General features: G+C 47.4%; 1 protein-coding gene across 2 annotated transcripts in view; it reads left to right on the forward strand.

Annotated features, from left to right (window-relative positions):
• TPP2 (tripeptidyl peptidase 2) overlaps window positions 1-22,900 on the forward strand; it is a 398,345-nt gene that overhangs the window by 281,077 nt on the left and 94,368 nt on the right. For both annotated transcript variants that reach the window (XM_085622690.1, XM_085622691.1), the window contains one exon: window positions 5,057-5,208. In XM_085622690.1, the coding sequence (XP_085478816.1) occupies window positions 5,057-5,208 (152 nt within the window). The remainder of the gene's footprint in view (window positions 1-5,056; window positions 5,209-22,900) is intronic.

The raw sequence follows: 22,900 nt of genomic DNA on the forward strand, positions 1-22,900 counted from the left end.
GGAGGGTTGGGACACGTTCGCCCGCCAGGGAAGGTGCATCAGCCGGAACTTCCCGCAGGTGGTCCACCACCCCATTCACATAGAGTGAGAAAAGGGTGGGAGCGAGAACACATCCCTGGCGGACGCCCCTGTTTACTGGGATTCTCTCAGTTTTCTGGCCCTGAGGACCCCAACGTACTTGGGCATAATTGCCATCATGGAGTTTTACTAGCAGGGCCAACAGGTAAGAAGGGATGTTCATAGTGGCCAGGACACGCCAAAGATTATCTCGGGGAACAAGGTCAAATGCTGTTTTTAAATCTATGAAGGCTAGATAGAGACTGCCCTTTCCGAGAAGGACGACCTTCCAATAGATAAGAAACAACCTAAAGACCTGTTCTATAGTGCCTGTTCCGGCCCTAAAACCTGCTTGATAATCAGAGAGGATGCCATTATCATCCACCCAAGTTAGTATCCTCTCCAATATCACTTTCCCGATGACCTTCTGGGAGGAGTCGATCAGGCTAATTGGCCGGTAATTAGCTGGATCGTCACGGGCACCCTTTTTGAAAATGGGAACGACCTCGGCCCCCTTCCAAGATTCGGGGACCGGGGCGCCATTTAAGATGGCATTAATAAGGGTATAAAGTAGCTTCCCCCAGTTAGATGGATCAAGCTTGAGGACATCTCCAGGAATGCCGTCCGGGCCAGCTGCTTTCTGCGGGACGATGGACTGGATAGCACTATGAACCTCTTTTTCCGTGAAAGGGTCAATATTCAGGGCGTCCACGAGGCGGAATAGCTCCTCGGGCGGAAACTTCGCCACATTCTCCGAACCAGTGGAATATAGTTTATAAAAATGCTCGTACCATGCTATACCAGTGATATTATATGTCAGGAGTTCATGGACTGGTCTATTCTTTAATCTAATTGCGTCCCAGAAGACACCGGGGTTGCGCTTGAGGGAAGCCTCTCTTAAGGTCTGCCAGTACTCCTCCTCCCAGGACTTTTTGGCATTAGATACAGAAGTCTTATAGTCTTTCCTAGCTTTCTGTATCACAGATGCAATCCCACTTTTTAGGGCCACTATTAAAGCAGATTTCTTGATTCTGCAACTTTGCGTGTACCAGCCATTCTTGGAGATAGGTTTTAGCCCTCCCTTCAATGGGCCACCCTTGTTGTGTATTCGGAATATATTTCCCAGTTTGAAAATGGTGTCTTGAAAGACAGAGGGAGCCCTGTCGAGGGCAACCTGATGGATATTTGGTTGAGCCAACTCGACCTGTGAGGCATATAAGATTGACCTTATTAGTTCAACCTTGCCATCATTCAGCATAACTTTGCGCCATTTAAGGCGCCTCTCGCAGTTGGCAGGATAAACCTCAGAGGTTTGTAGAGAACTAACCACTGGAAGAAGCAAGGACCCTTGTGGGTCTACCCATGGTGATTTAATACAAAGAGATAGCTGATTGTGGTCGCTATCGTGGGAGGGGATTATTTCCATGTCCACCATGAATACCCAAAGTTTAAGGTCGAGAAATATATAGTCGATCCTTGAGGTGTGGTTAGGCCTGTTGTAGGTGTGCGCACCCTGGGGGTCAGAGGGTGTTCTACCATTGGCCGCCCTTAAGCCAAATTCCATGGTCATGGTGTTCAAGAATACAACAGACTTAGTCCATCTCTTGATAGGAGGCAACGTTAGTGACGGAATGCCACGTTTAGCGTCATCCTCAAGTAGATCAGGAAGATCTGCTGAGGCTAAGGGCTCGAAGGAGCAATTAAAGTCTCCTGCTACCAGGACGTAAGATGCGTGATGACACTTTCGTAGTTCGTCCTCTAGGAGTACAAGTGTAGGTGACAAAGCTCCTCCACTGAGGCCTCTTGCGTAAATATTAAATATATCAAGAGACTTGTTTCCCTGGGCTCCCTTGAGGGTAAGTCTTAACAAATCTGGGGAGGCAATATGGGCCTGCCTAATGGTGCACCCGAGTGAAGTACTAACCCAAATCAACAGGCCGCCTGAGGGTCGACCTCTTCCTGTCAAGGATGGAGTGGCTGGTATGCAAAAGGTGGTGTAGCCAATCATATGGTGCGGCTCTATTGCCCAAGTCTCCTGGAAAATACAGATACTATAAGTTACTATGAAGGAGTTCCAATATGGGAGGTCTAATTTGTTACCCCACACTGGGGGCAACTAGCACAGCAACATGGCCCAGTGGATGCTGGGCAAAAAGACCTTGCATGTCCTCTTCTAACCATGGAAGGAGAGTTACATTTTCCCTCATCATGAAGATGTTTCTTGTAACAAGGTTGCTTTTGAATGACACCTGGGGCCATATTATGAATATGGCATTCTTTCCCTGTTTGTGCCATGGCGCACGTTTCAAAAGGTGCGCTGGGTACAAACAGGGACAGCGTGGTGTTGCAAAGAATGTGCTGCCCCGAGGGTAGCCACAAACTTGTGCTTTCCTTGGAGTAGTGCATTCAAATGAAATATGGAGCAGCTGTATCAAAGCTGCTCTGTTTTACAGTGCTGGCTGCAACCCGCCTGCACTTTGAAGAGGGGAGAGAGATCCCCTTGCAGGCGGTGCAGTGAGTGGCTGCACCTGCCTGCAGGGTGATGTCTGGGGGAGGCTCCTTCATCCGCCCAGAGGGCTACCTTTAGGAGGCTTACTTTCAGTGCACCACCTTTTTGTGGTGCACTCTTAGTGTGCCTCCTATAAGCCTGAGTGGCCAAAGCCTATGGGGTAGTTCTTATCTTTCCTTGAATCCTCTTACAGGCTTTTTATTATACTGAGAGTATGTTTAACAACTGACTACTCCCACACTGTGAGATAGCCTCTGGTGCTGGATGCATTGATGAAGGCATTTTCTGATATTGTCACATATAAAAAAGGTTTGATTATGTTGACAAAACTAGAAAGTGAACTGTGATCCTTGGTCGCTCAAATTTTTCCAATGAAGGGTCCACTTTCTCACTGAAAAGTTCGAACTTATGTGTAAATGATTAGGCTGTATTTTCAGCGAAAACCCTGATCGACATAAACCATATGTATTTTTGTGGCAGAATACATTTCCATTCACCCTGCTATAGAGTTGAGGGAACCGGTCCTGCCTGAATAAAAATAACCTGGCAATTAAACAGCATTTAAGCAAAAACTAACTGATTGAAATTGATGCATTATGTTGAGCTATGAAGGATGAAAATCTAAATTGCTTAGATGAATCAAAGATATCTAATACTACCCTCTTCTAAAGCATCCGGTTCACATATTTATCCTGTAAGTAAATGCCTTAGTGAGAACTGATACTGTCTAAATTGCTGGATACATTTAAATCCATGAACCTAGAAAAGAAAAATCAGCCATGGCATCAGTTGGTCTTTTTCAATGCATGGAACACCTTGCTACTGTCTGGTAAAAGCATGAGAATCAACAACCAAATTTAATCAAGCCTAGGCAAAATTTAAATTATCCCAGTGAAATTGGATTATCACTGATTTTCGAACTACTTGAAATTCACAAAATTCCTCAGTGATGTAGTTTTGCATAATTTTTGCCCGTGGGAGACTGGATTGCACAGAATGTATCTCACGGACAGGTATGTACACAATATGCAACCTTGTGAAAGTCACACAAGATACTGGCAAACAACATTTCCCTCAAAGTGTAATTTCATGAAATGTCACAAAATTATTGGGTCCATTTCACATGTTGGTACACTCCTAAAATATCCTAAAATCTAAAATGGCTTCGAGATCTGGTTTTCCTTAGCATGGATGAAGATAAAGCAGGCTTCGGAACTGACTTTTTCAGTTTTTGGCGAATTACGTTATTTGATCCCCCTAGCAAAAAACTGCTCTCATAATTTGATGTCTTATAAAGGAATTCTGTGATTTTGGTATAGATGTTGACCTCTTTCTTACCTTCCACTATTTCTGGTGCAGCTCTTCTTTCCGGTTACATATCCAAAGCCACAGATGTAAATTCTGTGGTGACTTGGAGCACACAGCATCAGAATATCTATAAAAGCAGTGCAAAAGTACAGGTGTAAGTGTCACAAATGCCTTAGATATTGATTGCTCCGGGAAATTGCGAATTGAATCATGTGTAACCTTAGGGACTTCTGGGGATCCCTGATGTTTCCAAACCCCCCATTAGTGCTGTGGACAAGGTGCGGACAGAAGAAGCCATTTGCAGCTTTATCAAGAATGTGATTAGAAGAGCCTCAAAGGCATAGAAAAGTCATAGAAAAGATCAGGATCACATGCCCTGTCTTCCCGCACCAGAAGCGGCACTTGGAGCAGCAGCCGGCATCCGTTTAAACATTTTTTTACAAAACAGACTCAAAAGCCTACCTGACTTTGGAAGAAGGTTTTTTTTTTCCAAGTGTCTGTGCTTTGATGGGGATACATTCTGTGATCTTGGTTTCTTCTTTTCTCAAAATTGATCCTATCCCACAAAATGATAGGGTACCCCTTTGCCTCGCTTACATGGATCCCTCTGTTTATTTTATTAAACGTGTTAGTCTTCAGTTTCCCATTTCTTTAGGCCACCTACCCTACAAGGTTGTGCTGAGATATAATTCACAGATGCATCTGTTGTGAAGGACTGCCAAAACCACAGCAGTCTTTAATATTGTCATGTTGCATTTGTCACAGTAATTAAATTCCAAAGGCATTTTACTAATTGCCATAAGTAAAACATCAACATAGCCAAAATGAATACACAATGGCCTGTGAATCCATTACATTTCTCTGCAGTATTACCAAATCCTGGCATCGCTGGCATAGGAACGGGACTAAAGAGATTTTGCACAGTGGTATCATGATTGATGCACTTGATGTTGGTTCTTTGCAACATAATGGGATAAAAGTGACTCGCACTGGCATTGTGACAGTATGAAAACTGTTTTCAAACAAAACAGCTGCAGACAGCGCTGTAGCTATTATAGAGAAGTAGCTGCACAGGGAATAATATCAGAACTAACTTCAAGTTGTGAGATTCTGTATTGTAAAACATTGCTGACGTTTGTACTACAGAAGACTTATTTAAACAATCCTTTTTGTTTAATTTAGGATGTAGTATCTGTTCACTATCATCTTGTGCCCTCACCTACCAAACCGAAAAATGGAGGCAAAGAGAAGGAGAAGGATCCAGACAAAGAAAAGGATGTTAAGGAAGAATTTGTAGAAGCACTGAGAGACTTGAAAATTCAGTGGATGGCAAAGTAAGACGCAAACATAATTAACTAAATATGAATTAGTGTTTCCCCAAAACAAATGCATAATTAGCAAAACATCTGCCTGCGTAATGTGGTTGATTACCTTGGTTTTACACTAGAGTGTTAATTTTATTTTGTTTCATACCGCTATCATTACATTTTCCTTTGTGGTTTTTTTCCAACAACTAAATTGTTGGAGTTCATGAAGGATAAATAGTAGACTAGGGAAAAGACCGCTGAAAGCTATAACGTTTGTTCCCTCAAATGCTTGTTCGCATCTACTGCTACTCCTTTCTGAGCTGACTGGCTAGGAGTAGAACTTGCAGCCTTTGCCTCTTTTTCAGAATTTCCTGCCTAATGGAATTTCTCCACCCTGACCGGCTCCTCAACAGACCCCACACCTGATTCGCTTAAATTTTGCAAGCATTTTTACTCCTTTAATTAACCGGTTCCTATAAGAGCCCAGGTACCAAATTTTCTAGAAAGTGTGGCTGTTTTCCTTCTACAAAGAGCACCTATCTGCTTTTAATATGACCACGTTTTCAAAACATCACCACTCTCGCCTGATAAATATTTTTAGAACACAAATCTACAGGCACCTCCCAGCTTTGCTAGTTTTGCAACGTGTATCTTTTCTAGATTCTCATGCTGTGCATTATTCCGCCATCTAGTGGTTAGGTCCAGAATTTTCCCAATTTTTGTAGTCCTTCTATTTTTGTTTTTTGTTGTTGGGGGGCATCGACGGACCCCCCATTTAGTGTCCCTTGTGGTGTCATGCTGCTTCCTTTGGACCTATGGTCAGCATTTTTAGATTTTTTCATTTTTCATGGATGCTTGGCTGAAGGCTCTCCAACACGAGGAAGATGTGACAGAAGGTTGCGAGAAGTTCGCCTTAAGTTCACCGAATTCAGAGAAGAACACCAACGAAGAAGTGCCGCAGGAGAATTTTAGAGAGGAGAAGAATTTCCTCAATGTTTTTTCGAGACTGCCCCTGCTGGAGACTTCTAATGTAGAAAACTGTTTCTGTTCTGCCCAAATTGCCACCATAAATTCTCGCAGATAGACAAACACCTGGTCTGCAACCTCTGTCTGCCCGTAGCCCATCGAAGCAACAACTGCAACGCCCGCTACGTGTTCACGTCGAAGATGCTGAAGGTGAGGAAGAAGCAGAGGCAAGCCCATCATAACATGCAGAGACAGCAGACAACTCCATCCCTAAGAGACCTGGGTCTCTCAAGCGACGAAGAGGAAAACGTCGCCGAAGGTGCAGAGGAGGATATTTTGGATGCTGACTTGCAGATCGTCGACGTAGAAGCCCAGGCAGCTGAGAAGACGTAAGACACGAGGTAAGAGAATCAACAACCCTGGAGAAAATGCCAGAGTCTAAAAAATCTGGCTCATCTACATCAAAGGGAGCCTCAGCATTGACTCACTCTCAGGCTCACCCGAGACAAGGAGCCCCTCGGGTCCCTCAAAAGTACACCGCAGGAGGATGATCTCCAGGAAAATAAACAGTTGTCAGACAGATGAGGGGAAAGACGTTTCGACATAAAAAAAAGAGGTTGCGAGAGGAACACTGAAGCTCGACAACTGATGCATCTTAAGAGGACTCTTCAACGTCGAAGAAAAAGACAACAGCGAACCTCGGTGCCGAAGAACTGGTGGCAGAAATTAAGAAGAAAAGGTGTCTCGAAGCAGAAATGGCCACCCTTCTACAAAAGAAGGTCTTAGATCAAAGCCTAAAAGTTAGCGAATTCCCAGCAACAATAGAATACAGTCATTGCTTCTAGTGGATACCCAATACCAGAAGAGGCAAGCTCTAACAGTGAGGACAGTGGGGAAACTCTTAAGGAAGGTGGCATCATGTATACCTCTGACACCATATGCAAGACTGCACATGAAGTCAATCCAGGAATGTCTCCAAAACCAATGGTCACAAGCAACAGGGCGTTGTTAGTGGTTGTCATACAGAAAGTACAAGAGGAGATGGCATTGTGGAACAGATCTCGTATATGACAAGGGAGGAACTTTGCACAACCAACTCAAACAGTGACCATTACAAAAGATAACCCACATATGGGCTGGGGATCTCACATGGGCTCACTCAAGGTGGAAGGAGTCTGGGAAGAACAAGATTGAGTACAACACATCAATATCCTGGAACTAAAAACTGTGTTCTAAGCCTTTCAGAAAGAGTTGTTAGAAAAATCAATAATGATCCAAACAGACAACACAACAAAAGTGTTTTACCTCAACGAGCAATGAGAAACACAATCCCTTGCATTATCCAGATTAACCCAAAAACTGTGGAAATGGGCCATACAGAGGAAGATGGAACTAACAGCAGTTTATCTCCCAGGAAGGGACTATATAGATTCAGACAGGCTGAGCAGACAGGCATCATGGTCACATGAATGGGAACTGAATCAGAAAGTACTCAACAAGATCTTTGGGAGGTTGGGCAACCCCAACGATAGATCTGTTTGCAACATCAAGGAACAACAAATGCCAAAGCTGTGCCTCGAGACAGCCATACCACCATTTCCTGGGATATGTACTGTTGATAAACAGGCCAGGGACATTTGCGTTTGCTTTTCCCCTGATACCACTAATACACAGAATGATCAGCAAAATGACACTCATACTAATTGCCACACCATGAGCAAGGCAAACATGGTTCTCAGAACTTATTGAAATGGCACTGGAAAACTTGCAAAGATTACCAATACAACAAGACCTACTGGCAATGGAAAAAGGAATGGTATTTCGCCCAGAACCAGTATCTTTGAGCCTGGCTCCTGAAGACCTAGAATTTGGACATTTAAAGCTGCCAGAAAACACAATGGGTGTTCTAAGAGAAACAAGAAAGCCAACTCAAGAAAGTGCTGTATAGCAAAATGGAAAAGATACTCCATATGTTGTTTTAAAAATTGATTATTAAGAAAGAACACAAAAAGACGCAACAGCGTTACGATATCTAGCACACCACATAGACTTCAAGTTGTCATATGCCTCGTTAAAGGTACACTTGGCAGCGATAGTGGTCTACACATGTGGCCACATAGGAAGAAGTTTCTTCATAGCCCCAGTAATTAAGATTCTTAGAAGGGGCCAGGAGAATTGCACCACCAAGGAAAATACCAACACCCACATGGAATATAAATGTGGTACTCACGCAGTGCGCTTCGAACCATTGCACTAGCCCTTGTTGCAAATGCTCACTCTAGAAGCAGCCTTTCTTGTTGCCATTACATCTCTGCGCAGGGTGAGTGAATTGCAGGCACTAGCGCTTCAAGAAACATACTTTCAGGTTCACAAGGACAGGATTGTTATTCGGACAGACCCACAATTCTTGCCAAAGGTAATCGCACAGGTTCACATGAATCAAACTATATAAATACCAAGTTTTTTTTTTCTAAACCAAAAACACGCGCAGAAAGAACGTTACACACATTGGATGCAAGACACGCCATAATGTATTATATCGAAAAGACAAAGCCAAACAGAAAGACAAATCAACTATTCGTCTCATTTGCAAACAGTTTTCTGGGAAGACCAGTAACTAAAAACACAATTGCAAGATGGATAGCACAAACTTTTCAGATGTGCCAGACAAATGCAGGAGAAAGACTTAGTGCAACACCTAGAGCACATTCCACACGGAAGGAGGGAGTTACCACTGTGTTTCTAGCAAATATACCCTTAGAGGACATGAGTATGGCAGCAATGTGGTCATCTGTACACACATCCTCATAACAATGTTGTATAGACATTCAAATGAACAAGGAAGCACAAGTGGGACAAAAGTCTTACAACATCTATTTACCAATCAATGTTGATCTTCAACCCAACTGCCACAAGTTTAGCAAACCTCTACAAAATCTAAGCACCGCATGTGAATCCAGAAAAGATTCACGCTCCAAAACATATAGTTTCTTACCTCTATGTGTAGTTTTGAGGCTTGAAGAATTTTCGGGATATACAAGCAACCCACCGACCTCGGCCAAGAAGGTGGTAGGAAGGAACAAGATACCAGAAAAAAAAAAAAATCTGGTGATGGCGACCAAAGGTGGGAGCTTCCAGAAGAAGCAGTACGATGTCACAAGGACCCCAAATGGGGGTTTGTCGTAGCCTACCAACCACAAACAACAAAATTAGAAGGACTACAAAAATTGGGAGAATTCCAGACCCAGCGAATTAGATGACGGAATAATGCACAGCATGTGAATTCAGAAACTTTTTCCAGCTGTAAAACTACACCTGTAATAAACTATGAAATTCCTGTTACTAGAATCTACAATCTGATTTCACACTTCAAATTAGGGCAGGAGTTTGGGACGGAAATAGGTGGACCTTGCCTTGCGATGTTATGTGCTGTGCTGTAGTTAAGCTCTGTTTTGACAGTGATGGGTATATGGGCCTGGGCTGCTAAAGGTTTGTCAACAATGGAAGACCTTTTTGAGTTTGATTTCGAAAACTAAAATTTCCCTGAGAATGGTGCTATGAATTGTACTAACACATTGCCAGGTTATACTCGCCTTAAAGTAGGAATGCTGGCACATTGCTCACAAGCAGAATAGGGTAAGGTTAGTTACGTATTTATATAGAATGTCTGGACTGCTCATTAACTTATCTAATCAGTGTTAATTTGAACTGGGAAACTGATTTGGATTGTGCATTTACAGATTCTTAATGAAATACTATTTGTCCACATAGTTGAGATATCAATAAATATGTGGTTAGAGGCTGGATGGAAACCGTTTATTGGGTTGGTCTTGTTACTGGCTGACTGCACAAATTCACTAAGATGGATGAGGAGACAGCCTCCTGTCTATAATGCATTATGAGAAATGGACATGTTGGTGGACTATTTAGCCTCTTAACACAAGAGGTTGTTTTCCCATTCTAGTGTGGAAGAGGTATCAACTGACATGAACCCCAAGTCTTACACGGTATTTGAAATTGTTCCACAGGCACAGTGGCATCAATGTTTCAAGTCTGTGCTATCATCTGAACTACTATGGTGTTCTAATACTCACTCTTGCCAGTGGTTTGAAGTGATTATTATAAGATTTACTCTGTATAATATCTCTCTACTGATGCTGTGATGTGCCACCTTTGTTATGGTATAGGAAAGAGCCCCTTTTTGTCATGGTCACCCCCAATTTTTGCCCCTGTTACTGATGTTTTTCGACTGATGTGCACTGGGTACCGGCTAACCAAGCCCCAGTGTCAGTGCGCTTTTCCTAAAGACAAAAAAGTAAAATGGTCTAATTGTGATACAATTGACACACAGTTTAGCACCTCTGTAAATCCCTATTGAATGGTACCCAGGGCACCTAGGGCATGGGTACTATAGAGGGTCCCTTAGGCCTGCTGGATAGATTATGCCACCCTGCGGGACCCCCGTACAAGTTGAATGCAGGCTGCCATGGCAGGCTGCGTTACATGGTGTAAACCATATGTGAAAACACAACATGGCAACCTCACTGTGTGCCATGCCAAAGTCCCTGCATATAATATATGTAAGTCACCCCAACAGCCAGCCTTATAGCCCTATGGCAGGGTGCATTATATTACATGTGAAGACATATCTGCATGAGCAGATATGCCCCTGTGCTGTCTAGTTCAATTACTAGATGGTACAAGTGAACAGGGAAGCTATCCTAAGTATATGCACTGGTCATTACGAGTTCTCCAGCTACATGATGGCTTTACTGAAAACTATGGTGTTTGGTATCAGACAACTTATCTTAATATATCTGTACTGTTGCCAGTACTTGTTTATTATGGCATGTACCCAAGGACACCTTAGAGGTGCCCCCTGAAAAGCCTACCAGTATCTAGTGTACTGGCTGACTGGTATCGTCCAGCCTGCCACCACAGACGGGTTCTGACCCCCTGCAGATGAGAGCCCATGCTCTCGGAGGCCAGAAACTATGCCTGCTCTGGAAGAAGGTGTTCACACCTCTTCCTGTAGGATGGCTAGTGATTTAGCATATCAAGACAAGGGGCTTCTAAGCCCCTGCTGCTGCCTTTGATATGCAACCCCAGCTTTCCCTAGGCCTGGAAGATTCCACCCCCTGCCCTGAGGCCCATTTGGCACCAGGACAGGCAAGAAATTAGCTATGCAGTAGGTATGTTGCACCACCAGGCTAGTCACACCCCTAGGGTGGGCTACCTGATGTGCTCCACGAAAGAAGGGGTCCACCATCTTGTTTTTGGTGGAATAAGGAACTTTGGGCGTAGTTATGCCCCCTCCCCACCGGACGTGGTCCTATAGGGGATGTAGTGACCCCAGGGGTAAGTAGCCCATTGGCTACTAACCTTCACTCCCCGTAACGTTCATAAATTTAGTATTTAGGTGGCCATCTAACACCAGGAACTCACATTTGTCTGCCTGAAAGAAGGACAAAGAAGAGTCGAAAATGTGAGAACTGTGGACCAGCATCAACCTTGTTGCAAGACCCTGCCTGACTGCTGCTCTTCTGACAGTCACCAACTCACCCAGAAGCAGAACACCCTCCATAAACACTTGGAGGTCTGTCCTTCACTTCTTAGGCCCAGCAGCATCTCCCTTTGAGTGGAGAAGCCACTCCCCTGCACAAGCAGGCACCGACTGCCGCTGCCTGGTACACTGTTCTGTCTTCCCCGAGGTCCATCGTGGGAGCAGCACCTCAGCTGGAAGTCTTCATGTCCAAGAGGTCAGAACTGCCTTCCTACCAAGTTTAAAGACACCAGGACCCCCCAGGATCCGCCCTGCACCAACACCTGAGGTACCTAAGCCAGTTGCAAGCACTAAGGCTTGTTTGTGTGTAGTCCGAACACCATCGCTGCCAAAACTTACCTTCACGTCGAGGGACTCCGAGAAAGGCCAGCTCCACACTGAGAGTAGCCCTGCTGTGTTTCTTTTTCCTCTTCTGCAGGTACACAAAGAACCGTAAGAGACTCTAACTTACTGACCCGCTCCCAAGCTCGGGCTCACATAAACCAATGGGGTCTCTGTGGTCATGAGACCCTCAAGAGCTGAGCCCCTGGCCCCCCGGCTTCGGCCGGACTAGTCCCCCAGTCACCCCTTGCAGCCTTTTTCTTACAAGGTCTTTAGGTCTCGGGACCATCCGGTCGGCAGACCGGAAGTCCGGAGATTTAATGTCATCGAGAAGAGGGGCTTGCACCCGCCCCTCTTCTATCCTGTTCTCCATTGGCTGGCCTCTTAAATGCTGGCCAGCCACTGGAGAAGAGGTCCAGTCACTCCGTTGAAGCCCCGTCTTTTTCGGATCGGGGGGCGTGTTTTTTGCGAGAAGTCTCAGGGAGGAGACAACAGCAAAACATGCCCCCAAATCCGAAAATGAGGCTCCCTTTCTCCGAGGCATTTCTGCTCTGCCTGCCTCGGAGAAAGGCGGTGGTGTCTTCCGGTGCCCTCTTTACTTGTTGTTCTGCTCGTTGCACGTGTTCAGATGTATGTTTCTTTAATTGTAGACTATTCTCGTAAGCATAGCATTCCGTTGTGGAGCATATGGAGCGCTTTTTGTACTGTGCTGAGATTGGCTGGGAAGGTTCAAGTTTATTTGCTCTGGAACCAGCTTTCATCTTTTAACAGCCAGGCAGAGCGATGAGTCGGGTGTCCTGCAGTAAAGGTAAGAGTACGTTTATTTATTGCAGTACTCCCTTCTTTTAACGGACTGTAAATGCTCTTTAAATAGTCGCCCGGTCACCTTTGTATTATGAATTCCATGTAGCAGCTGTGCTGTGCCACACCACTTTCTAAGGTCATCGGCCGCCACTGTCTGCTAAACAGTTTTAGTAGGATTCGAAGCTGTGGCATTCAGGTTACACAGAGTTATCGACAACACGTGTTTGAACCCACACAATTATGCTACTCCCTGGGGCTGCAGGCCGTGCACCGCAAGCTAAGCATAGAAAAGGGCACCTTGGACGTCACGTTATCCCACTGAACAATGCGTTCGGGAATGCAATTCGTGACCTCAGTTACACCTAGATCGTTGCTTTATCAAGCGAAGTCATCTTGTGGGTATGGAGCCTGCGACTTTCGTTCTACTCACGGATACTGAAAGTTTAAGTGAAACTGAAAGTGGCTGAAAATAAACAGACGATGCTGGCCGCGCATTCAGCGGGCTGGTGTCTGGCTGCATCCAATGCCTCTCTCCGTGCATTGACACACACTGTGCCATGTAGATGAGAGGGCACTGCTGCATATGTGCCACTTGGGCGCTCAGTACATGCACACTCTGCCCCCCCCCCCCCCCCCCCCCCCTCTCCCCGGTTTATAAATAAGCCAGGCTCCCCTCCCCGTATGTGAATGTAAAGGTCTCCGGACACGAGACCGTTTTTTTAATTACGTCTTGACATCCTTCGAATCCTTAGATTGCATTTTCCTCCTCTGCCTTTTTGTGAAGACATGTAATGATTGGAGGGGGCTCCGATTAGATAACTGTGAGCAGCGGGGACAGAGATCCGTGCCTTGTGCAGTCTGCAGGTTACAACACGTGTGAGTGTCGAGGGCCGAGCAGAGCTGGTGGGGGTGCTGCAATAGGTTATGGTTGGGGTGCCCCATCCCCCTTAGAATCCGTGGACAGCGGGGGGTGGGGGGGGTTGAATCGTTTGAAGGGAGGTTTTCATTTTCGTCGGTTTCTTTGGCGCAGGCTCTAGAGGGAGATTGCATTCAGCCTGTCTTCGGGACAGATTCCCTCTGACAAGAGGATGATGGATGACACAGCCCTGCAGCCCCCTCCTCCCCCCTCCCCCACCCCTGCTCTCTCAGAGCGACTTTACAGGCAGAGCCGGGAGGAGCAGAGTGTGTGTGTGTGTGGGGGGGGGGGGGTTAAAATAAACACACCAAACGACGGCCCCTGAGCCCCGGACATCGACTGAGCCGCTATCAGAAAATAACCAGCATATCAATGTATCCAATATCGCCTAAAAACAATATCTGTGGGCTGTTGGGCGCTAAACTGCTCACTTCCTACAAACACGCATTAAAAATCCCCACCACCCGTTTTCCAATAAATAAACAACACGCAAACACTTCATCTGCTCTTCAAGTATTGTGTAAGTACAAGAGCAGCGAGAAGTGACGCCGGAAAAACAGTTTCATACAGCGCTTAAGAAAGGCGCTGTGAGATGATTTGATGCTAGGTTGCTATGGATTCATAAGCACACGGTCAGCCTTTGGCCTCCAGGCGCTACTGTTGTTGACATCTGAACTTCTCCTACTTAGGAACAGCACATCCACGACTGCTTGAAAAGCGCTTCAGCGCTGGAAACAGCGCTATCCTCAGACACGGGCTGCCGGCCGGGTCCACGACATATTTTTTTATCTCTGCTTTCGTCTGGTTTTCCATCACACTCTTCTTCTCTCTTGTATCACACCTCAGTGCTTTGAGGTGTGTGGAAAGAGATATCTCGGGCGGGATAAGCTTGCAAGGCCTGGACCCTTCACATGTATAAATATCGGCAGAGTGGGACGATGAAAGAGAGATGCAAACACTTTTATAAATGCAATATAGATGTCCCAGCTAAAAAGTCGGAGAAATCCGAAATAAACTGTCTCGAATACCTGCCATCACACCGCGCGGAAGAGGTGTCGCCCCCACTTTGAGGGTTATTTTCAACTTGAGGAAGGAGGGTCGCGAGCCACCCACCCCCGACTTCAGTTTGGGCTCCCTTGGAGTCAGTCTTTGTAGAGTGAGAGCCGCTTACGTTGTGATCACCTGAAAGTGGACAATGCCATGGAATGGCCTTAGGGCAGGGGGAGATTAACCCACGGGGGTCGGACACTTATCAAGGCACCGCGGGGGGACTGAGAGGGAAGACCCCTTCGGAGATTGAACACAATGACTTTCAGGTAACCCCACCTTCCTATGGAGGTAGGAGAGGGTGCAGTGTGTAAATACTGAAGAGGCCGTAGGGTGGGAGCACTGTGACCAGACGCTGCACTTACGAGGGTCTTCCGACATGAATTTCACCTTGAGAGGGTGATAGCTCAGCCCGCGTGAGAAGGTCTGGCGGGCCCGGAACGTCCTCTAAGAGACCTCATCCTGTCGCGGAGGCCGCGCGACCGAGGAGTGCTGGGACCGTCCGTCACTGAGGCAGGACCTCCGAGCAGAGCCCCCTCTCCACGGTGAGTTGTCTTCCAGACTGCCCTTCTCCATGAGGCTTTCCACAACCCCTCGGGTGGGGAGTGAGGGGCGCAGGTGGGTGCTGTGGCAGCAGAGCGCATTAGAAACACAGTTGATAGTTGTATCTACACTTTTCCTATTCCAGTGGTTTACAGGAGGCCCAGAGGTCAGCGCACCATCGTGACAGCTTAATTATTGAAATGCCCTACACCCAGGGAGCCACTCGTCGGACATTGAGTTCCTATCAAGTACCATGCATTTTGCTGCTGGTATTGTCTCCTTACGAAGGGGTGAGATCCAAACTACAGGTGCCAGAATGCAAAGCTAAACGGGACGAAGTGATCCGCTCCAGCTGCACTGAGTTAACAAGCATTTACAAGGCAATGGTCTCGGCATTGGTAAAGTTAGAGCTATTGGCATTGCTCATGGCAATGCCGTTTCTTTACATGTTTTAAAAACAAAAACATAAACAAAAATGTCATGAGCAATGCCAATAGCTCTAACTTTACCAATGCCGAGACCATTGCATTGTAAATGCTTGTTTCCCATTGACTTTGATGGGGAGTATTCGAGGCTACCGCTGTGTAAAGCACCTCTGCACCTGGACGCCCCAGGGCAGGTAAACCTGAACTCTTGGTGCTTCCTGGAACCTTGGCCCCTACTTACCTTAAGTCCAGAAGAACAGTCCTATAAGCCTTCTGTAAGCATACCTATGCAGTGTATGTTTCTCCCATTAGATAACGTTACTGTTTGAGGATCATGTCTCAAATCTGACTACTGTCATTTTCTACAGTTTTTACTGTAAAATTTGATAACTTCTAAAGTGCTTACCTGATTCTGACAATCTTAGTGCATAAAATTATATAAAAAGATGTTATTTTCAGTGTTTCTCATTTATTGACTAATTTTGCAACAAATGCTTAACACTACCCACTGGTAAGCCTAAACTGCTCGCCCACAAGATACCACAAAAGAGAGTATTTAGGATTATTTATTCATTTAAGCCCTGTAAGCCAATATGAGGCGCCTGTACTTTCTATATAGTGTAATTGCATTTATCTAGCAGTTACTACCAATGACGAGGCTTGGAAGCGCTTTTCGCCTAGTAGCACGCTACTCTGGAAACCAGAAATTATTAGTGGTGAAGTAGTATAGAGAAATATGAAATTAATTTGAGCAGTGGAGATGTGAGTCTGTTAGTTGGATTGAAAAGGATGGTGGAAGGATAGAAGAGGGAAGGGTCTAGAATGTTTATTTGGAGATCATGGCAGTAGGAGGAGGATTGGGATAAGTAAATGAGATGGAGACGGGAAGAATCTCTAGAAGTGGCTTAGGGAGAAAGATGAGGTAATGGATGTGTCTAGGAGGGATACATGAGGGAAGGGTTTAGAAAGGCTTATTTGGGAGATCTGAGTAGTGTAAAAGGTTTGAGATGATGCACGGAGGAGTAGAGGAGGGAAAAGTCAAAGGGTTATTTTTGGAGCTCGTAGTAAAATGGGATCTGATGGAGACATCTAGCCGCAGATTCCTTAACTTAGAATATCCCCCGGCATCACACTGGATCTGGGAAACTTTTTGCAGCAGCACCTCTGCACGCCGGGGGACGGCGCCACACGACCCCGCCCACGGACGTGACTTCAGCGAGGTCAGAAAAGTCCCTCCCGGCGCGCTGTCGTCAGTTTCCTTCTTTTCCGCGTACAACGCGGATCCGGAGTAAGCCGTTCCTCTGGCCTGTTTTCAGGCCCTTTTCTGACGCTTCGCATCTGGAACAGTGTGCGATGCCTTCGGGCTTTAAAACTTGTACCTCCTGTTCGCGGCAAATGTCCGTGACGGACCCACACCTTATCTGTATGTGGTGTCTAGGCAAACACCACGACTCGTCGGACTGCGACGCCTGCCCACACCTCAAGCCGAAGTCCCGGCGTGAGCGCAGGATGAAGCTGCTTTCAGCTTGTCTGTCCCGGTCTGAGTCGTCTTGGCCTCCGGCCTCCTCATCTGCAGCAGGCCCCTCTGGCAGTGGGTTCCATGTGTGGCATCGGCCTGCCTCTGGTTCCCAGGTGCGTCGTTCGCCTCGCTCGGGTAAGTCACGGAGCATGTCGCCGAGGTCGTCGACCTCACTTCCTTCTGTTGTCGAGGGCACTGGATCCCGGAATCCACCGGACGTGCACCCCCGGGAGTCGCCCCTTCCTTATCCTGGAGTGGGGTGATTCGGGCCCAAATGGAGGTCTACGCAGCGGCCCTGCATGCCTCCCTTGGGTCCCCTCCTCTCCCTGGGGCGTCCTCGGAGCCTCCGCTACGTGCTGGGTCTCCGACCGGTGTTCCAGTGGGTTCGCCTCCGGCGCCAACTGGGCCCCTTGCCTCTAGGGATGATGGAGATATGGCGTCATCAGGTCGGGGCCCGGTGGGGTCCCCCTGTTTGACCCATAGCACCCCTGCCACGCTGCATAGCCCAGTGGGGCTCCCTGTGGCGTCGCAGGTGGTTGCTGGTGCTCGCAGCTTGGCTCCGAGCCCACCTCGGCCTTCCGGACAGGCTGCTGCATTTTCGGAGGCCGGAGCGGCGCTGGTTCGGCGCAGAGGCCTTGCCTCCCCGGCTCCAGCGCTGGAGGCCGGAGAGGCTCCGGTTAGGCGCCAAGACCTTGCCTCTCCGGCTCCGAAGGCCGGAGAGGCGCTGGTTCGGCGCAGAGGCCTTGCCTCCCCGGCTCCGGAGCTTGCTTCGCGCTCCATTCCTTCCTTTGGAATCAGAGGCTGTTGGGGTTGGGGTTGCGGTTGAGTCGGCGATTGTCTGGCGTCGTAAGCTTGCCTCCCCTGCTCTGGCGCAGTCCCCTTCTTCTTCGGAAGCGGAACTCGTTGTGGTTGAGGTCGAGTCGGCGCCGGACGGGGCAGAGTCGGCGCCGGATGGGGCCGAGTTGGCGCCGGACGATGTCGCCCAGACACCGCCCCACCGAAGGATTATTGACTCCTCTCCGGAGGTTTCCAGGGGAAGTTCGGCGTTGCCTCAACGCCAGGTCTATCACTGCCTCTTCCACCCTTGGAATTTGCGGCCCCGACTAACTCCCAGTCTCCTCAGGACCCTCATTCGTCAATGGGGCTTCAGTCTTTTGGGCATTGGTCGCATCCTCAGTTTATTGGCCAACCTCCTTGGGGTAGGAGGCTTAGTTTACAGCCCTCACCCACAGATGAGTCGTTGACCCTTCCTCTGAGGGCTACTGAGGCCGGTGCGGCGTTCCTTAGGGTTGTCTCCTTGGCCGCTCGTGTTCTGAGCATGCACCCTCCTTCGGTTCCCCTGCCAGTTGACCCTCTGCTGGATGTCCTCCACGGTTCAGGGACTGTAGAGCCGCTTCTACCTTTCGAAGCTTCCCTTTATGATGCCCTTTTGGGCACCTGGGCTCGACCAGCTTCTGGTGATCCGGTGGCTCGTTCTATCTTGCACCGCCACCCTCCTGCTCCACATGATCCAGTTTGCTTATTTGTACACCCAGATGTTCAGGGGTGTATCCTGCAAACTGCTTTCCCTTCCCTCCCTCAGCTGTTGCTACCTCCCTCCCGGGAGTCCAGATGGCTGGAGTTGTGGGGCCGTAATATTTTTGCCTCCACTAGCACAGCTCTTCGATCACTAAACACACTGTGTGTCTTGGCTCGGGCTACTTCTGCCCTTTGGGACTCTGCCGAGTCTCTTCATCGGCCGCTTCTGAGGGTGCTCGTGTTGATCTCCTTCCTCTTCTCCGTGATGGCCGTGATTTGGAGGAATTTACAATCCGCTCAGCCTTGGATACTGCGGATTCCTTAGGCCAGGCTATGGCTGGTTCGGTGGCTCTATGGCGCTATGCTTGGTTGCGAGATGGCGTCTTTCCGGAGAATATCCGGGAATGCCTTGTTGACCTACCCTTTGATGAGGTCCTGTTGTTTGATGCCCATGCCGATTCGGCTGTTCGGCGCCTCCTTGAGGGATTTCGTCCTCCCCCCATAGGCCTGTATCTTAACGGTTTCCTTTTCCCATGATCTGGGTTGGTTGACCATTTATTTGACGTCCACTGGTTGCATTGGCGTCCACTAGTTGCACTACGCATTTTATGCTGGCGGTAAGCCTACTGTGGCGGTGTTCCACAGAGTTTGTGTTCTGTCCTCTGATTGTTTACCCTAAGAGGTGTTCCCCCATGGTTCTTGGGGATATGACATACTCCAAGTGGAGTGCCTGTGTGCTATTGTATAGCTCTGCCTTGCGTCATGCGTGCATGGAGGCCCCTTTGGGCTGTCTGCGTCCACTAACGCCCTTGTCTTACCGTTGCACGGTGTTAAGTGTTGTGCCTTTAGCGCTATCTCCTTGACACGTATTTCAACACGCTTCAAAATGCGGCTACCTCCTGCCACAGGTGCACTAGATGGGTTCCTCCTGTGGCACCCGTAGTTGCGTGGTCGTAGATAGCCCCCCCCCCCCTTTTTTTGCTCTCCACCTCTTTTTGCTGCTGCGAAGTCAGGTCCTACGTCTCCGTGTTTCATGGAGCACGTCACTGATTGTACTCGAGATTGCCCTAGTTCTGCGCGGCGGTGTCTTTTCTAGCACCTCCAACTGCACTTTGGTGTCTTTCCCTGCATCTTTGGCACCCAGGGTTCCTTGCGTTACACTCCCTGGGATGGTCCACCCGCTTACAATGCTTCTTCTTGGCCTATACTATATAGTCGCACTCTTCTGTATGGGGTAGATTTCCCCTCACAGTCTGAGAAAGTGGTCTATATATTTGAGGTTCTTCTCAACAGTTATGCGTGTTCCTATTCACGGCTCCTAGTGGCACTCTTGGTGCCTCTGCGGCCACTCCCTTCAAATGTATCTTTTCTACTATGTCTCCTGTGCCTGCGGGACAGCTCCTCCGCTGCAGGTTGTCCCAGGTGCTGCACCCTGCTTCTTTATATGTGTGGGTGAGTTCTCACCTCGACCTTCAACCTCCTTGGTTGGGCGGTTCCATGCACATTTTCGCTTTTGCAGGGGATGTCTGCTCTGTGCAGCTACAGAGTGCTACTATCCGCCCCTGTCACACTTTTTGGTGACTAGGTGTGCACTTGGCGTGTCTTTGTTCCTGCCTGCTCTTCTACAGGTTGCTCAGATCCTGCCTCTGCCCTTCGCTTCATGGCTGTGGCCTTTCTGGCCTCCCTTGCGTGGGCTGGCCTGGTAGGCTCTGGTTATGTTTTTTCGTGAAATCCGCTAGCATTCCATGGTGTCCCTTGAATGCACCATTGAGTGGGGAGCAGTCCTTCTCCCTTTGTTGTTCTGGGCTCCCTCTCTTCTGTTCTGGAATAGGGCTAGTGCTGTTTCTACATCTCATACTCTTACGGGTATGGTGTCGCGCAATTCTGGCAGTTTGGAAAGTCTTGTCTTTTGCTCTTTTGAGCACCTTGGGTTGTTCTCTGGCTGTTCCGCCACAACCTTCCCCATGCTCCGTCACTCAGTTGCCGACACAGTGCTTCGGGCCCTTTCTGTTGTTCCATCTCAGACCCACCTCCCCCTGGGGGTATGGCTGTGGTATATATTCTAAGTTAAGGAATCTGCGGCTAGATGTCTCTATCAGATGTACGAGTTACTTACCTTCGGTAACGATGCATCTGGTAGAGACGTTATCTAGCCGCAGATTCCTTAACGCCCACCCATCCTCCCCGTTCTGCGAGGACTTTGCCAGATGGGTTTCCCCACTTTGCCCCCTTTCAGTTGCCATTGGCCTTCTTTGAGGGTGCTCACATAGTTGTGACCTCTTTCGGAATTGCTATTGGCAGATGCCTCCCTCCAGGTGGCTTCTTTCTTGTAAACGGTGCCTTTTCTTTCACCTTCCTCAGGAGATTCTTCTTCTTCTTCTCCTGTTGCTCCCTCCCTCCCACCGTCTCCATTGAGTCAGGATCCTTGTCTCCTCTATAGTCGCCTTCTTTGGAGTTTGATGGGCTATGTTTCGGCCTTCCCTTGCTATAGGGGAATACCATTCTTTTCATACATTCTACTTTCTCACAGTAGACTGTTGTTCTTCCTGTGTTCCGTCCTTGTTGGTCGGCACGGTTCTACGTGGTAATGACAATCTATCTGGCCTGTTGCGATTTCTATTCTTGTTACTCAGCCTTTGGAGACGGTCCATGCTTTGCTTTTTGGAGTTTCATCTCACAGCTTGCTCTGCCCTTACTTCTTCTGGTATATGTAGACCGTGTCTGCTACTGTCTTTTCTGATGGTGTTTTGCACCATCTGCCTTCTTTCTTTTATGAATTTTCCATCATTCACTCACTGTTCCCATACTTTCACAGTTTTGTTGGTGGCTCGAAGAAAACTGACGTCAGCGTGCCGGGAGGGACTTGTATGACCTCGCTGACGTCACGTCTGTGGAAGACGTCAGGGTGGGGTCGTGTGGCACCGTCGCCCGGTGCGCAGAGGTGCTGCTCCAAAAAGTTTTCCGGATCCAGTCTGACGCCTGGGGATATTCTAAGTTAAGGAATCTGCGGCTAGACAACGTCTCTACAAGATACATCGTTACCGAAGGTAAGTAACTCGTACATTTGGGATGAGTCAGAGTGGAGGTAGAGTATATATTGAGAGAGGTATTGGTTGAGATATAGGGTAGTGCATTGAAGATGCTGAATTAGGAGTAAAGTAATACATTTAAAGCTAGATAAGTACATGGAAGGTATATATGTATAAGGAAGGTAATATATCTAGATTTAATAAGCTCAGACTTGTAGTTGTTGCTGTACTGTAAGCTATTTTATTTTCCTTTTAGTAATTCAATAGTGAAGCAATTGTAGATAGTTAGGATAAAAATTTACTTATTTAAGCAGTGACCTACATACATGTTAAACATAGAATAATATAACCATAAATATGTACATTTGTTAAGCAGACCTAATGAATATCTATATAATTATAAACATATGTCCATGGACTCGATAATTCTCGCTTTGGTGCCTGACCTAATCATGGGTTCACACTCTGCAACTCTGGGCATTAAGCTTGCTTAATCTCCACAACAGCCCCCCGCGGCGGGATGCCTGGCTTTCACCTTGGGGATGCCCTGTAGGGGCTATCTCACAGGGAAAAGCCAGGACGGGTTCCCAAGGCAAGCGCGGAGATACCCCTTCGGGGGTCGATTCAGGCGCTATATAAGAAACATAATAATAATAATAATAATTATTATTATTCACATTTATACAAAGTTATAGACCTATCTAGAGACATACCTATAATCCAAATAAATGGTTTATATATGCCGGAATTTGCTGTACATTTATGTTTAAGTATGGTGGTTATGTGGGAAATAGCCTACTCTTGAGTAGTCTTCTGAATATAAGATAGTTATCCGTGGATCTTATGTATGGGGTTAGAGAGTTCCATAGTTTGGCTGCTTGAACAGAAAAGGATGTGTTGCCTATGTTTTTTTCTTGTGTTGTGGGATTTTGAGGCGAGGTGCCAATCTGTTTATTCCTGATAGAGGCCCTGTTCCATGCATCCCTTTGTGGATCTTCTTCTGGCAACTGTTAACCAATTTAAGGCCTTTAAGGCTGGGGAGATGTGGGTTTGTGGCTTTACATGTAG

The sequence above is a fragment of the Triturus cristatus genome, chromosome 8 (assembly GCF_964204655.1).
Source record: "Triturus cristatus chromosome 8, aTriCri1.1, whole genome shotgun sequence".
Taxonomy (NCBI): Eukaryota; Metazoa; Chordata; class Amphibia; order Caudata; family Salamandridae; genus Triturus; species Triturus cristatus.